This window comes from Solenopsis invicta, chromosome 13, assembly GCF_016802725.1.
Source record: "Solenopsis invicta isolate M01_SB chromosome 13, UNIL_Sinv_3.0, whole genome shotgun sequence".
NCBI classification, from domain to species: domain Eukaryota; kingdom Metazoa; phylum Arthropoda; class Insecta; order Hymenoptera; family Formicidae; genus Solenopsis; species Solenopsis invicta.
Genome location: NC_052676.1, coordinates 13,902,173 through 13,917,435, shown reverse-complemented (window position 1 = coordinate 13,917,435; position 15,263 = coordinate 13,902,173). Strand labels below are relative to the sequence as shown.

The window sequence follows — 15,263 nt, the reverse complement described above, 5'->3', positions numbered from 1 at the left end:
GCTAACAAATGTAAATATTTTGTTTTTTTTTCTTTTCAAGCAAATTTGTGCAAATCGGACTAAATTATAATTAATTCAACTAGAAAGGAAGAAGGAACCAATACAATCAAGGATTATTTCTGCGAAAGCGTTATGGTAGCTTTTTAGGTTCAATGTATAATCCTGACATATTCTATCTGCAATCTACTGCTGTAGATCGTACAAAAATGTCAGGCATGGTGGAGGCCGCTGCTCTGTGGAAACCTAGCGACAAACAGTCGTTCAAACCTGACCTACCTTGGCAGCCGGTCACACTGTTTTATCAGGAACGTCAAGACGACACGGTAAAGCACCTCTGTAAATATTTGGCCAGACGAACTGACAATGAGTCTACTTAATACTTTTCAATGTATTTCATGTGCGTAAATTGTGACAGTCATGTCTGTGATATCATAATCCAATATAGTTAAAACCATGAGAGTCCGCACTCTTACAGGAATAATTTATTATAATCATCGCATAAAACTTTCAGTTTATGTTAATATGGAACACGTGTCCAAGATATACACAACTGCGCTCTTCAGCAAACAACTTGCCGGAAATCCGGAAGGTACATGAAGACAATAAGCAATTGTTTGCGGAGCTTTCAAACTTCACGGGCATGTCAATTATGACTGCCGACGATGTCAGCTCACTTTATGCCACGCTAACAGCCGAGGTAGTTTATCTAATTTTTTTTCAATAACGACAATATAGCAGCACTACTTTTTGGAATGACTAAGGCCGCGTATCTCACATAGCGCACATAATGTAACAGTAATATTACCGCATTATTTTTTTCCCTAGCATTATTACAATCAGACAATATAAATATTGCTAGAGTATTACAAAGTATTACAGTAATATTAATTATCTGTCAAAATAAATTATAATGATCTAATGGTAACATATCACAATTGTATTGTGGCAATATTTATGTAGCATTACGAAAAATTAAATCATTTTATATACAATTTATTTATTTTAAAATTCAATTTTAGATTCTCAGCGTCTTCAAAGGGCATTATTTTATCTTTATTTCAACAGCTCAGAAATCTCATAATCTTACATTTTTTATTTTATTTTGAATAGTTTTTTAATTACAAAAAAATAGAATGCCTTTATGTCTATTTGATGCGTCTATGCGACGGTATCACATCCTGCCATATTGTAATATTTTTACGATATTTCAGTAATATTTCAAAATCATGTGTCATACTGTATGAGATATAATTCAAATATTATGGAAATATTAAATTATGATATGTGTTATAATATCTCATTATCAACAATACAACTACAATATTACATTGTGATATATCGTAATGTAATATTTTTGTATCATTTCTGTATTATTTCATTATAATTTGTAATATTACTACAATATTATGTACTATGTAGAATGCGTACTCAGTTTAATGCGTACTTCATTCAAAAAATTCAACTTTAACGATCCTAAATAAAAGTAATGAAATTATTACAGAAAGAAATGAACTTGGTCTTGCCAGAGTGGACGAAGAACTATTATCCCGATAAATTAATATCCTTAACTTTGCTTGAACTGCAACTTAACACATACGATGATGAATTCCGTAGATTGAAAGGTGGTCCTATGTTAAAAAAAATCATCGATGATATGCAGGCGAGAAAAGAAGCCACTCTACAGCCTAAAAGGAGAAAAATGTTTATGTATATCGGTCACGACAGCACTATTGTTACTCTACTGGATACGATGCACATTTGGTATAATCAAATACCCTATTACAATATCATGACGATGATCGAGCTGCATGAGGATGAAGGCGAATGGAGCGTTCAAGTAAGTAGCAATTTTCCACAAGCAATTCAATTTATAGACTTTATAAACACTTCAAACATTTCAAACATATTCCGGCTTTATGACTGTGCTTCAAGTCCAGCGATAATGTGGCGCACAGTTAAGTTGGAGATTGTAAAAATAAAAAATTATTATTTGGTATCAAGAACCACTGTGACTGACATAGGCCTCCTAATCTTGCACTTCAAATATTGTTCAAAATCGAGAAGACATGAAAATATTATCATGGTGAAAATTTTTTTTAGAATTCTTTATCTAATTTTTCAAAATCTCTATACAAATTTTAACACATTTAAATAACAAGAATGGCTATAATACCGGAATTTTTAAACTTCTACTAAATGTCTTTTACTAAAGTTTTAAAAATTCTATTTTTAATCTATTAAAACTACTCTATTAGAGTTCTTAAAAATCAAATTTTAAAAACTCTATTAAACAGTTTTTAATTTCGGTACTATTTTTGATCCTATTACAACAGAAACACTTTTCAGAGCTATTATAAAATCTGTGAAAAAGTTTGCATCATTTTTAGACATCTTTATACAAATTATAAATATTCTAAGAATTTCTCAATCTGTAATTCTGTTGTAAAGTTAAAAATATCTGAAAAAATTGAAGTATCTTTTTAAAAATCTTCATAAACCCAGCAAAAAGAAATGGATTAAAAAAATCAAAAATAAATAGAAATGGATTCAAAAACTCAAGAATTTGGATTTGACAATGACCACATAAATTCATTTTCATTCTATTAAAATTTAAGAATTCCTTGAATCCATTTTAATCCATAAAACAGAATTAAAAGTGATTCCTATTTTTCCAATGCAAAAGAAGTTTTTGCGAACCACGCAATCCATTTAAATCCTTGACGTAGGATTAAAATGACTTAATTGCTGTCTTTTAATCCAAAATGTATTCAAATGAATTAAAATGGACTACAAATTTTCAATCAATTTCCGTTTACTGAGAAAATATAAAATATTAAAAATATAAAAAATTTTTTAAAATATTAGAGGAAAAATTCTTCGCGAGAATAAATTTTGACTATTTTCCGGATTGTTTAAGTTTTTTTTAATAGATTGTAGACATTATGGATGTCTAAAAGATATCTTTTAAATGCTTTTATGTCTGGGATGGTTGAGAACAAAGTTACGTAACAATTCAATATCTCGTACTTCCATTTTATGTTAATAAATAGTATTTTTAAATAATAAAAATATTCCTATAGGTGTTTCTGAGGAATACGACAGCACGCGAACCGTTTCCGATGTCAATACCTGGATGCACCGTTATATGTCCTTTTGATAAATTTGTGGAAATTCTAAAGCCGATGATACCAGATAACTGGGAAGAGGAGTGCAAGGTCGATAGTAATTATACAACTCCATCTCCGCCACCTCCATAACTATAGAAAATTTTACATTACATTGATTACATTATTATAATTTTTAAATAACTTTATTGTATGTCTACTGTAAATAATTATTTAAATCACTGGTGTTAGAATTGGATTTATTTTGTTTTTGTGTGTTTGAAAATCTAATTTATTATTAATTTATTAGGATAATTCTCGCCTCTACCAAATAATTATTGTATTTACGAATCTCTCTATACATACAATATCACAGATTGTTTAGTTTCTCTCGTAGAGCACAAAATATTTTTAAAATATTTAAAAAATATTTTGTATAAAGATTTATATATTTTAAAAATATTTCTATGTTCATTAGATCCTATCACAAAAATATTTTCAAAAATATTCAAATAATTGGCAGAAATGTCTTATTTCAAATATTGTTAAAATCTTTTTAAAACATTTCTCATAATATTTTATGGGTGTAATAAAAAAATATTTTTGAAAATATTTCCAACAAATTTTTAAAACAGTTTTAATAATGTTACCATTTTTATTTTTTTAAAACCTTTTAAAAATATTGTTAAAACTTTTTTAAATTATTTTGATCTCTATATAATAACATTAAAATTGCAGTTTTTAATAAAAAGTGAGAATTTTCAGTTTATAAATATATAAATATATCTAGGAAACATCAGGATAATAATAAATCATAAAATTAGTACTATTTTATCAGTTTATCATTTAAAAATTTAACAGTTACACGAACTCACGTAGCATCAGCCATCTTTAATAGGATCTCGTCTGTGTTATGGCCAAGGACATACCGACAATTTCCACAGAGGGATAGAAGATATGACTCAAGTCGATTTTAGAATAGGAAAGATTTTCCCTTATTAATATGCAAATTCCTCTCTCTCTCCTGTGTTAACCATGTCTTTCTTGATATTCTGAAAACTGTTGAGAGAAAAGTTGGAATCCTTATAAAATAGATTCTTGAATACATATTATATATATATATCGAATAAATCAGTATGAGTCTATAGGAAAGTAACTTACTTCTCACGCCATGAGAATTTTATTGTATCAATTTGAAGTTATCGTAGCAGATGTTGAAGTTATATATAGTTATTTGCGTGAGCTATTCAAGCAAATAAATAGAAGAATAGGGAAATGTATATATGTATGTATAAAAGAAAACAAGTAGAAAAGTGAAGGAAATAAAAATGTAGATGGATTAGATTGAAATTTTTAAGACGATGCTGGACTAGATAGACCAGTCTCTATACATGCTTATTTTTATACACGCATATCTTTTAAGTGGCTTTACAGATCTCAAAATTTTTTTTACACAATTAAAGTAATGACAAAAACATACTTTGTTAACTATAATTTAATACGAAAAACGGAAGTAGACTAAAAAATTTAATTATCGGCTTTTGCAGCCGACTCGTAACATATGTGCCTCATATAAAAGTTTTAGACATTGTGTGTATGAAATAAGTAGCTAGAGCGAGTGTAAATTAAATCAAAGAACGACAATACAGCGCTTGCAGAATGATCCTAGAAGCTTTAGTATAATAGTTAAAAGTTTATGAAAATTGTTTATATAATTTTCACGTGGTATTGGTGCGAAAAGTAGAAATTGTGTTCATGGTAGTTCAGAGATCTTGTATTAGAAGCACTAAAGTCAAAAGAACAAGGACAGATGTGCGTTTGACAAAGAGCGCTAGTCTATTTCCTTCTCCTCGCGCGCGACCGAAAGTCCGTCGAAGAAAAATCTGCAGCAATCTGCAGTACCGACGTCGAGTAAGTTCCATCTACTTTTCCACCGTCAGTCCAGCATTCCCATTCCTTTAATGGCTTTAATGATGCCATATATACGTGCCGTGTAAACAGACTGAAAGAAAATAAAAGCAAGAACGCAAAAATGAATGAAAATTTGCTGAGACGGATCAAGAAACGGTTGAACGAAAAGTTTTATGTGATGAATGATGCGTGGTTAAGAGATTGTATTGAATTCTTCATTGCAGATAAAGCTCCTCATGAAGTAAGTTACAGATTATATGTATTGTTATCATGCCGTTTTACACGGATATTATTAAAATTAATGAACACACAGCAATATGTGTGATTGTGATTATTTTGTGGCTTGAGAAAAAAAGAACAAGAAATGTCAATGTTTTATTATTACTCAAGTTCCTAATTCATCAAATCAATAACAAAAAATATTTTTTAGGTTAGAATTGATTCTTGTTAAAATTTTTGTATAGAATTTTTAACATACATGAATATATTAATTTAATACAATGCAATTATGTTATTTGAATATTTTGTATTAAATTGATATTTAACATTTCTTAATGTTAAAATAATTATAAGAAACTGAATTAATAACAAAAATGATAGTAATTGAACAAAAATGCCTTCGATGGTTGCAGCTAGAGCTTCGTGCTTGTATTGTCTGTGTGATTTCATATACTTTCCTCAAGTTCAATGAACTGCGCGCCGAATTAATTTTCAGTCATAACACAATTCTAAATTGAACAAGATTAAGTAATATCACATATTATTAAATATTAACTCTTTTCCCTGAAAAAACTGTAAAGAAATTATTGCAAAAAACATCACCTCAGCCAGGGTTTTTTGCAATAATTTCTTTACAGTTTTTTTCAGGGGGGAAAAGGTTTAATATTTAATAATACGTGATATTACTTAATCTTGTTCAATTTAGAATTGTGTTATGACTGAAAAGTAATTCGGCATGCAGTTCATTGAACTTGAGGAAAGTATATAAAATCACACAAACAATACAGCATGAAGACCTAGCTGCGACTATAGAAGGCATTCTTGTTCAATTTGTATTGATACAGTAACGCTCAAAATATCTCTCTCTATTTTAAAATGATAGTTTTAAAATACTTTAAAAATGATAGTTTTAATACATAAATTCTCTGTATAAATAAAATTTATACCATTGTATCATAAATATTAATTTTATCAAAGAAATATGCTTTCAATTTGTTGTTATATTTTTGTTAATTTTTGATGTAACATAGGTTGTTTTTCAACAAGGTACACAGATAACACAGTGTAATACTGTGTCTAACACAAAGTATTCCAACTATGACTGTGTTACATTGCTCAACACTGTAAAAAGCTAAATCTGAGTTTATAAACTATGTTAGTGTTATCAATTTTCCAAAATATTTGATGTATAACATACAGTAATTCTATTCATGTTTAATATGAACATAATCTAAGTTGTATAAAGGTAGATTATTCAGTTGTTAGTTTATCAGAAATTAAGTCTAGAGGTCTAATTGTGTTTCAACGAAAACCTTACACAGTAAAACACAATGTAATCAGTGTATCCTACCTGAAAATAACTATGTTACTTTTTAACATTTATTTTATGTTAAGGTAAAAATTTAAATTAATTGTTTGGGATGCAATATATATGTATGTGTTAAATTAACACAAATTTTGCAACTGTGAGCTTTAGTGTAGTATTTTTGTTATAAAAATAAAAATTATGAAAACATACTTTAATTGAAAAAGTACTTAAAAGTTTGTTATTCTGCACATGATAGGTTAAACCTTGAAATATATCTATATCACAAGCAAAAATGTATGGAAAATAAAACAAAAAGTGCAAAGAGAGAAGTGAAAATGTTAATTATATGATATTGAATTTATTATTATGTAGTTTTAATTTTATAATATTGCTATTAAATTTTTAACACCTTTTTTTTATTTATACAAGTACAGTTATTAGTGCAAATATTGATAACAAAAATTCCAATTTACTAACTTACTTAACAAATTCATCATTACAGATAACAGATGGGGACATTTTAAAATTTGTTGAAGGCCAGTGGCAACTGAGTGATCTACGAGAGATTAGCAATGAGAATGGATGTCTCCCAAGAAATCTGGTACAGCAGACATGTACTGTTCTTCCAGATACCTATATCCTGCAGGTAAGCTTTGTGGCATTTCCTCCTTAATATATTTTTTGATAGAAAAAGTTACAGATTTAGACTTGTCATTTTCTAGAATAATATTGTATTTATTGATTGAACCAATTATCATCATCCCATAGCCAAGAAGCAATGTATACAAGTATAAAGAAATATTTATAGAATTATCAGTGTTGCACTCAGATAACTTATAGTGAAGTCAGTTGGATTGCACTAGTACACACTGGTATACATTAAAGTCATTACACATTAATCTAACTAAAACTAAAATACAAATATCTTGAATGATAAAATACATATTTCATCATTAATAACCAAACAGTACAATAAAGTATATTGAGAATTTCGCGGTTTAATCCGTTTATATATTTATATTAAACACATATTTACATTGATATGTGTACAATGACTTTAATGTGTACTAGTGTACACTAATGCATCCAATCGAATTCCTTATTATTAAAATTATCTAGACAAAGATAAGATAAACGTGTAAATTTGTCTTAGATTAAAAATTATATAAAAATGGTAATTGTTTAGAAATTTTATTTATAATTCCAGGCAAGATCTCTGAAGGGCAAACCTCTATTTTAAAATGATCTCAGGAAGATTATTGTACAATTTCTTTTTTCATAAAGTTATAACTGTTCACAAATTGACAATCTAGATGTGTGTAATTTTTTTCAAACAATATTTTTTTAGAAATTTAAATTTATTATATGTATATGCACACATATTATAAATTTTTTCTTAAAATCTTCCAAAGAATCTGTCATTAAAATGTTTATCGTCAGTTTTGTTACATTTAATATATATATGTATATAATGCAGGTTGTCTGGTATGAACACAGGTAGACAAGATGTATGACATAGCAAGTGCCAAATATAAGCAGCTCTGTGAAATTCGCAAAATTGATGGTAAAAACTTGGAAGTAACAGAAGCAGAGAAGTCTGAAGAAGAATGGCAACCTAAAGGCAGAAGAATGATGCAACTGTGCCTTACTGACGGAATACAGGATGTTACTGCAATAGAATACACTCCGATCAAACAAATAACCGTATGCTTCTTACATACCTTGAACAAATGACTATTCATCCAAATTATTAAATTAAAATATAGTAATTTTATAAATGCTTTATTGTAGGGTACATTACTTCCTGGTTATAAGATAATGATAATTGGACCAATTAACTGCAGGCGCGGTATTATTCTTTTAGAAAACGGCAAGTACAAGGAGATCGGAGGAGAAGTGGAGTCTTTGTTGAAATCCAATGCGCTGGAAAACGTCTTAGCGAGAGCTTTGTGAGACTCGAGCAAATTTTTTATGTAATGTTATTATTCTTGATTTCTTAACTTTTCCATTTTGTTGATTGTTTAGAGAAGAACCTGAAAATCCCGATCCCTACAATGATAACGCATCATCCAGAATAACAAATCAGAATGGCCAGAACACGGCACTTAATTCTAATAACGACAGTTTTTTTGATGATGATTTTGAAGAAGTTATTGACTTGGAAGAAGTGACAGTGATTGAACGACGTAAAGAGGAAACCGAAAGTGTTCAAGAAAATACTTGCAGTCATGGACAAGTGACTAGAAAAGAAACAAATGAAATTACAGAAGATACATTGGAAGATATAGACTTTGAACCTTTAGAGAATTGGTGAGTATGAAGGTAAAAAGAGATCTATCATCTTTCACAATATAGAAACATAATATAAAAACTTGATATCAAACTTTGAAAATAAATTCATGGTTAATATAGGCATTCCTGGATTTTTTCAAATTTTTTATAGTAATAGTTTTCTTTAAATAATTTTTTAAAGTAACATTGAGTCTTATAACAAGGAAAATTAAGTAATTTAATTGTAAGAAAAATATAAAAATTTTAATAAATTATATTCATGTGAAGATTGTGTGCGATTTAAAAGAACATTTTAAAATTAAAAAGTAAATAAAAACTTTGAAATAATGTAAGTAGGCCAATAAATAAAATTTCACTGTATTTTTGTGTAAAAGTATGAAATGTTTATGAATTTTATAATTCTCTTTAAATATGACGTTACACTGATGAAAAATTGGCAATGTTGCTTATTACATTTAAATTATTATTATAAACAATTTTTTTCAATTGTTTTCTACATTTTTTATCAGTATTATAAAGGAAGTATTAAATAATTGTTTTTTGTTCATTATTTTGGAAATAGTGATGCTAAAAACTTATGTTAAAAAAATTTTTCAATTTTAACATAAATTTTCAAATTTATGTTAAAAAAATTTTTCAAATTGGTTCTTTATAATTAAAGATTGTAATCCCTATTTGGTGTACGCTCATGCATGTTTCATGATAACTATTTTGGCAACACTATTCTCGCTTGCTATTTGATACATCCTCAATGAGCGGTTGGATATTTAGATACACCCATTGCCTTCTGACAATGACAAGTAGTGATCAATTAAAAATTTTGTAAAAATTTTGTATTGTTTTTAATAGATTTAAACCTGAATTTTTGATACAAAGAACAGCAACTTTTACGTCACAATTACCATTGTATAAATAAATAAATTATATGCACACACACGCACACGCGCGCGCGCGCACATACACACGCGCGCATACGCACACGCACACACACACACATTGTATGTATGTGTGTGTGCGTGCGTGCGTGCGTGCGTGCGTGCGCGCGTGCGTGTGTGTGTGTGTGTGTCATATAAATTTTCCTCCACTTTTATAAGTTGAAGAACTTTCCTAATATGAATTTAATCCAGCTGGTTAGCATCGTTTTGTTAACTTTGTAAAGACTTGCTTTAGAATTCACAATTTTTCTATTGGTAATACAGAAATACAGATATTTTACTTTGTTGCATATTGTTTGTGTATATCTAATTTCACCATACCTAACAATTTTAGGCCCAGTGAGCCCTCAATGATATCCTCTCGAGTATTGCTGTCGCGAACAGAGACTGAGAAAAATGATAAACGGGATATAATGATAATCGAAGAAGCGTCAACTTCTACACGCAATTTTCACGACAAACAACCGTTATCTACAAGTTCTATTAAGAATCAAAATTTTTCTGAATTTCCTGATGATGATTTTGATTTCGATGATTGCAACGTCATAATTAAAACGAATGAATTGCAGAGGTTCCTTGCATCTATGCATTTTTATATCATTTTTTACATACACTACCGTTCAAAAGTTTGAAACATCTTATAAATTTTGAAACATTTTGTTCAATCGACTTTACTTATTAATATTGTGAATGTACATACATTAAAAAATAAAAATTGATATTGTCATATAAAGTAATTATATTTATACAAAATATATTGTGATTTTGTGTGAAAATTGTAAGGTGTTTCAAACTTTTGAGTGGTAGTGTACGTTATTTATCATTTAATTTTACATTTTTATTATTTTTTTAGTCAACAAAATGAAAATTCTTTGAAGAAGAAAACTGAAATGTATCCCGTTTTCAAAGTACCTAGATTAAAATCTAATTGTAGCGCGCTATTGGAAGTTGAGAAATGTACAGTCACGAAAGCGGCAGAAAGTGGAAAATCAGTGGTATATAATATTTATGATATTATGTTCTTGTTATGAATGATTCTTATTATTATTATTTTTTTTTTTTTTTAATTTAAACTTGATTTTTTGTTTACTTCTCTTTTATGTAAATCCATATTTTTGCTAAAGGTGAATACTTTAAGAGCAGTACAACAAGTGCCAAAAACTATAACTATTCCCAACTTTTTCGAGCCCCAAACAGTTCCCAAAACCTGTGATGTCTTAAGCGACGTGTTACGCGAACCTATTACAGGAAAAATATACAGGACAGTGAAATGTCGAGTAAAAAACCTAGTTTCAAAACTAACGAAACAGGGTAAATGCTGGTCGTTAACAGCAATCATCGCGGATCACACTTCCAGTGTAGAAGTATGCTTCAATTCTAAGGTATGTGAGAGAGAATAATTTTTTAATAATCTAATATTATTTTGCTACAATTATTTATTATTATTGACGTTGGAAGAGAGAAATTATGAGTTTTTAGTTATTTCTGACATTCTATCTATTAAAATTAGCAAGGATTTTGTCGTTGATGTCTTCGATAAAAACAGATTACTGATATCCTTTCAGATTCTGGAAGAATTTCTCGGATTCACTGTAGCAGAATTTTTACAGAAAAAGAAACTTGCCAAATTAGATCCTCAAGTAAACAATGAATTACGATTGGTAAGTTGGATATATTCATGATAATCATAATTATATATTCATAAATATATGTATATGTATATAATATATAGGACGTTCAGTACAGTTGGGAGAAGGTTTAAGAAATGATTCTATATTTAGCCTGTCCAAAACTTCGCTCGCGAGCTAAAACGCTTTTACTTTGCTGTCTTGAACGAGACAGAGTAAACAAAAAAGGATAGACTGAGCTCCACTTGAATCTAAACCTGTTTAAGATTGTAAAGCAATGGAATAAATAGGTCTTTTATTTCTGCAATCGTTGCACATAGTTGTTGTTCGCCTATCACCCTGTGTCTTATGGATTCTATGAGATTATAACAATGCTACCGATTTTTTTAAGACTTAACACATGCATTATTGAATCAACATAACAATAATAAACAATCCTACTGAAATTAGAAATATATTAACACGGTCATATTTTGTGTAATAAGAAACAAGGATGTGTTAAAAAGGTCGATATAGCACTGTTATGTGTTTCACACATAGACAGACGATGACAGGCGAAATACGTGATTAGAATAAAGAACTCTTTGCTCTATGAACTTGGACATACCTGGATTTAGGCAGAGCTCTGACGTCTATCCATTTTTGTTTACTTTCTGTTTCACTCTATCGAGACAACGGAAAGATGGAAGCATTTTAGCTCGCGAACGAAATTTTGAAGCTCGTTTTTAATAATCAAAGAAGATATTAATCAAGAATAATGAAATTGCGCTTAAAGCTTTGTTTTTAATTATAAATATTTAAATACGTTAAAAAAATTCTTAAAGCACATGAATAATTAAAGTTAAAAACAAAGTCTTCAAAATTTTGTTATTCTTAATTTTGTAATTTTTAAATATTCACGTAAAAATGCTTGAAACACGTGAACATTAAACAATATAATTTTAAAAAATTATTTATGATTAAAAAAACGAAGTTTTAATCACAATTTTGTTTTTCTTATTTTTCCACTTATTTTATCATCTAGAATTATTTCCTAAATCTTCTCTAATCTGTTGCGGAGCATTCTAGTATAATTAATCATTGAAAAGGAATAGACACAATTAGACGAGGCCTTAACTTTGCGAATTTCTTGTGCAAAAATGAAAAATGATGGATAAATTGTGTATTTCAATATATAAATTACAACGAAAATTTTACATTTAAATTTTATAAAAGTTACATATTCTTCTGCTTAAAAAGTATCCAGAAAGTAATATTGTTTTCTTTAATTGTTATGATTTGTGCATTCAGAATTTTTTCCGTCCGGTCAAATAGTCAATAAGAAATATTACCTGAACATTATGAGGCGTTCGCGTGATGTGATTCGCAAAAAACAGCTGAATTTGTAGAAAGACAACAATTTTAGATTTTGCACCATGCCATAATGCACTATCTCACACATTAATATTGATACGCAACTTTTTGACCAAAAACTCAACAAATATCTTTTCTGAAGCATCATATTCGCCAGACTTAGCTCCCTGTGTTTTCCTGTTCTCAAAATTTAAATTATCACTTTGTGGAAAGCGTTTTGAGACTGCTGTAAAAGAAAATTCGCTAAAAGAATTGATGACTATATTCTCATCAGTTTCGAAAAGTGTTTTGAAAAATGGGTAAAGCGTTAGCACAGGTGCATTACAAAGAAGAATAACTATATTTTGGAAGAGACAAAATAAATTTATCCGATTAAATATCAATTTATTTTATCTAACAATTTCAGATACTTTTTGAGCAAGTAAAATGGCGTTGCTATACTAATTACATTTTTAAAATACGTAAAGACTGTATCTTGAAGACAGCTTAATCGATTTACCTACAATTTTATATTTTTTCTTGATTCAAAAAATTAGTACTTGATATAAGATTTTTAGTCTAGAATTAGAAATTGCTTCTCGCCCTGAAGTCAACTGTAATATTCAAAAAAGGTTGATATAAATCAAGATACGAAGACAATCTATAAACTTTTTAATAGCATTCCTAAAGAGAATACCTGTGGAAATCTCAGCCGAGAACTGCGCGTTGATAATGGCGACGTAATATCGCGGAAAAAATTAAAACTAATAAGCGTAAAATGTGACACGTTGACGATGAAATTTTATCTTGCATGTCAATTCATTATTATGTTTTATTGTGAAAATATGACTTGTCTCGTATTTACTAAATTCGAAAAAATAGGCCGCGAGTAAGTTTCTTTGAATTTTATACGTAAAAGCATATTTTTCATTCCTTTTAATAGCTGTCCGTGTTTTCCTCTCTGAATAGGCTCTATTTTACGTCTTTTATGACCATGTACTAATTGTTAGGCGGAACAAGGAGACCCATTTTTACAAGTGTTTTAAAACGGTTTCATTATTCTGTTTTATCCAAACTTTCTTTATTTACAAATGCCACAGCTAAAACTTCAGCTTAACCGTGTGTTTTCTTCTCTGAATAGGCTTCTTTTTACGTGCTTTTTAGGATGCTATTTACTGATTGTCAGGGGAAAAAAGAATAGTCAAGACCGATTTTTACAAGTGTTTTAAAGTCTTATTATTATTCTATTTTATTCAAATTTTCTTTAGTTACAAATGCCACGAATCAAATTTTTGTGTTATTTATCGCTTATAGCGTCACGACTTTAATATGATCGCGTGGAGAGTCAGGACCTTAATAAAACTTGAATAACGAAACGTTATTTTATATTATTTTCTTTAAATAGATAAATGTCAAATAGAGAGTATGATCTTCATAATTGAAACGATATCCAAATATGACCGGAAAGTGTATCAAGATACTTAAGGAGGCTATACCAGTCGAAAACAGATCTTCGTACTCAATAATTTTTTAGGTGAATTTACAAGATTCTCCAAATTGCGCAGTAATATTTTTCGAAATAAATTTTTTACAACTGAATAAATCTGACTTCATCAGTTTTCATTTTTTCACAAAAATTCGCAAGGTAGGTTTCGTTTTGAATTATCTAGATGTATATACTCTTGTAAGAGAAAGAACAGTATCTTTTTTAAATCCGAATTCTCTTTAGAGTTTACGCAAAGCGCAACAAGAAATTCAGAATCTGGATGCGTTGTTGAAACTAGAATTGGCTCAGGATCAAATGCCCGAAGTCATTGATATTACGCTATTGTCTGCGCAAGAAAAGGAAGATCTTATGAAGAGAGGTTTGCGCAAATCGTAAGAAAATATATAAACTGAAGGAGAAAGATGTTTGAAAGAAACAACTTTTTAGAATACAAAAATATTCGATAAACATTGTGATAAAAATAAAATAGTGCTGCAATTAAAAAATAAAGAATAATTGCAAGTAACTGTAATTTTAAGTTAGATAAATGTCGTATTAAATTATAGAATATTTTTGTACAGTTTATAATACTATTTTTCATAAATAAAACAATTCAACAATCGACATAATGCAATCATATGTTATTTCTACACATCCTCTATTTTGACCCAGATCTTAAAATTTGATTAAGAAGGTTCTCCAGTTTAAAAAAAAAAGGAAAAAGGAATCACGTGACTTTTTTCATACATATATATTTTAACAAAAGAGCTTTCGGTATTACCATTTTTAAAATAAGTAATGAGTAAAATTTAAGCAATTTAAACTACAATTTATTGTTTAAAAATATTTTCTTTATAATATAATAATTTCTCTGTGAATATTATAAATATAATATTTACAGAGAAAAAATTAAAAAGAATAATTTTTTTAAATTAAATTAAATGTAATAATAAGCAATATTTAATAAAATGACATCATTTTACTAAAGAGTATTGAGAATTTAATTATATTCACGAACATTTCACACTCTGATGAGGCATTCTCAAA

At 28.6% G+C, this 15,263-nt stretch overlaps 2 protein-coding genes across 6 annotated transcripts in view; both read left to right on the top strand.

Annotated features, from left to right (window-relative positions):
• The window catches only part of LOC105197025 (prostatic acid phosphatase), a 23,097-nt gene extending 19,747 nt beyond the window's left edge, over positions 1-3,350 (top strand). The window contains exons 4-8 of the mRNA XM_011163217.3: positions 1-10; positions 84-323; positions 512-697; positions 1,502-1,837; positions 3,081-3,350. The exon at positions 1-10 is cut by the window's left edge and continues 89 nt beyond it. Of these exons, the coding sequence (XP_011161519.1) occupies positions 1-10; positions 84-323; positions 512-697; positions 1,502-1,837; positions 3,081-3,257 (949 nt within the window). The 3' untranslated portion in view covers positions 3,258-3,350. The remainder of the gene's footprint in view (positions 11-83; positions 324-511; positions 698-1,501; positions 1,838-3,080) is intronic.
• Positions 3,351-5,031: 1,681 nt separating this feature from the next.
• LOC105197023 (recQ-mediated genome instability protein 1) lies at positions 5,032-14,842 on the top strand. 5 transcript variants are annotated; one of them, XR_005576127.1, is made up of 11 exons: positions 5,032-5,256; positions 7,046-7,189; positions 8,041-8,247; positions 8,335-8,492; positions 8,569-8,853; positions 10,105-10,341; positions 10,624-10,765; positions 10,895-11,152; positions 11,336-11,431; positions 14,136-14,375; positions 14,460-14,660. XR_005576127.1 is itself a non-coding variant. In XM_026139876.2 (10 exons), the coding sequence occupies exons 1-10, from the start codon at positions 5,137-5,139 to the stop codon at positions 14,148-14,150; spliced, it is 1,662 nt and encodes a 553-aa protein (XP_025995661.1). In that variant the 5' UTR covers positions 5,032-5,136; the 3' UTR covers positions 14,151-14,842. The 5 variants fall into 5 exon arrangements, 4 of the variants coding, with proteins under 4 accessions (XP_025995661.1, XP_011161514.1, XP_025995662.1 ...); XM_026139876.2 differs by having other exon boundaries at positions 14,136-14,842; XM_011163212.3 differs by lacking the exon at positions 14,136-14,375 and having other exon boundaries at positions 5,034-5,256; positions 14,460-14,842.
• Positions 14,843-15,263: the final 421 nt, after the last annotated feature.

Coding starts and splice junctions, on each gene's coding strand:
- LOC105197023 (XM_011163212.3), top strand. CDS start 5,137: ATGAATGAAAATTTGCTGAGACGGATCAAGAAACGGTTGAACGAAAAG. Junction 8,854..10,104: donor TTTGAACCTTTAGAGAATTG/GTGAGTATGAAG, acceptor TAACAATTTTAG/GCCCAGTGAGCCCTCAATGA. Junction 10,342..10,623: donor AAAACGAATGAATTGCAGAG/GTTCCTTGCATC, acceptor TTATTTTTTTAG/TCAACAAAATGAAAATTCTT.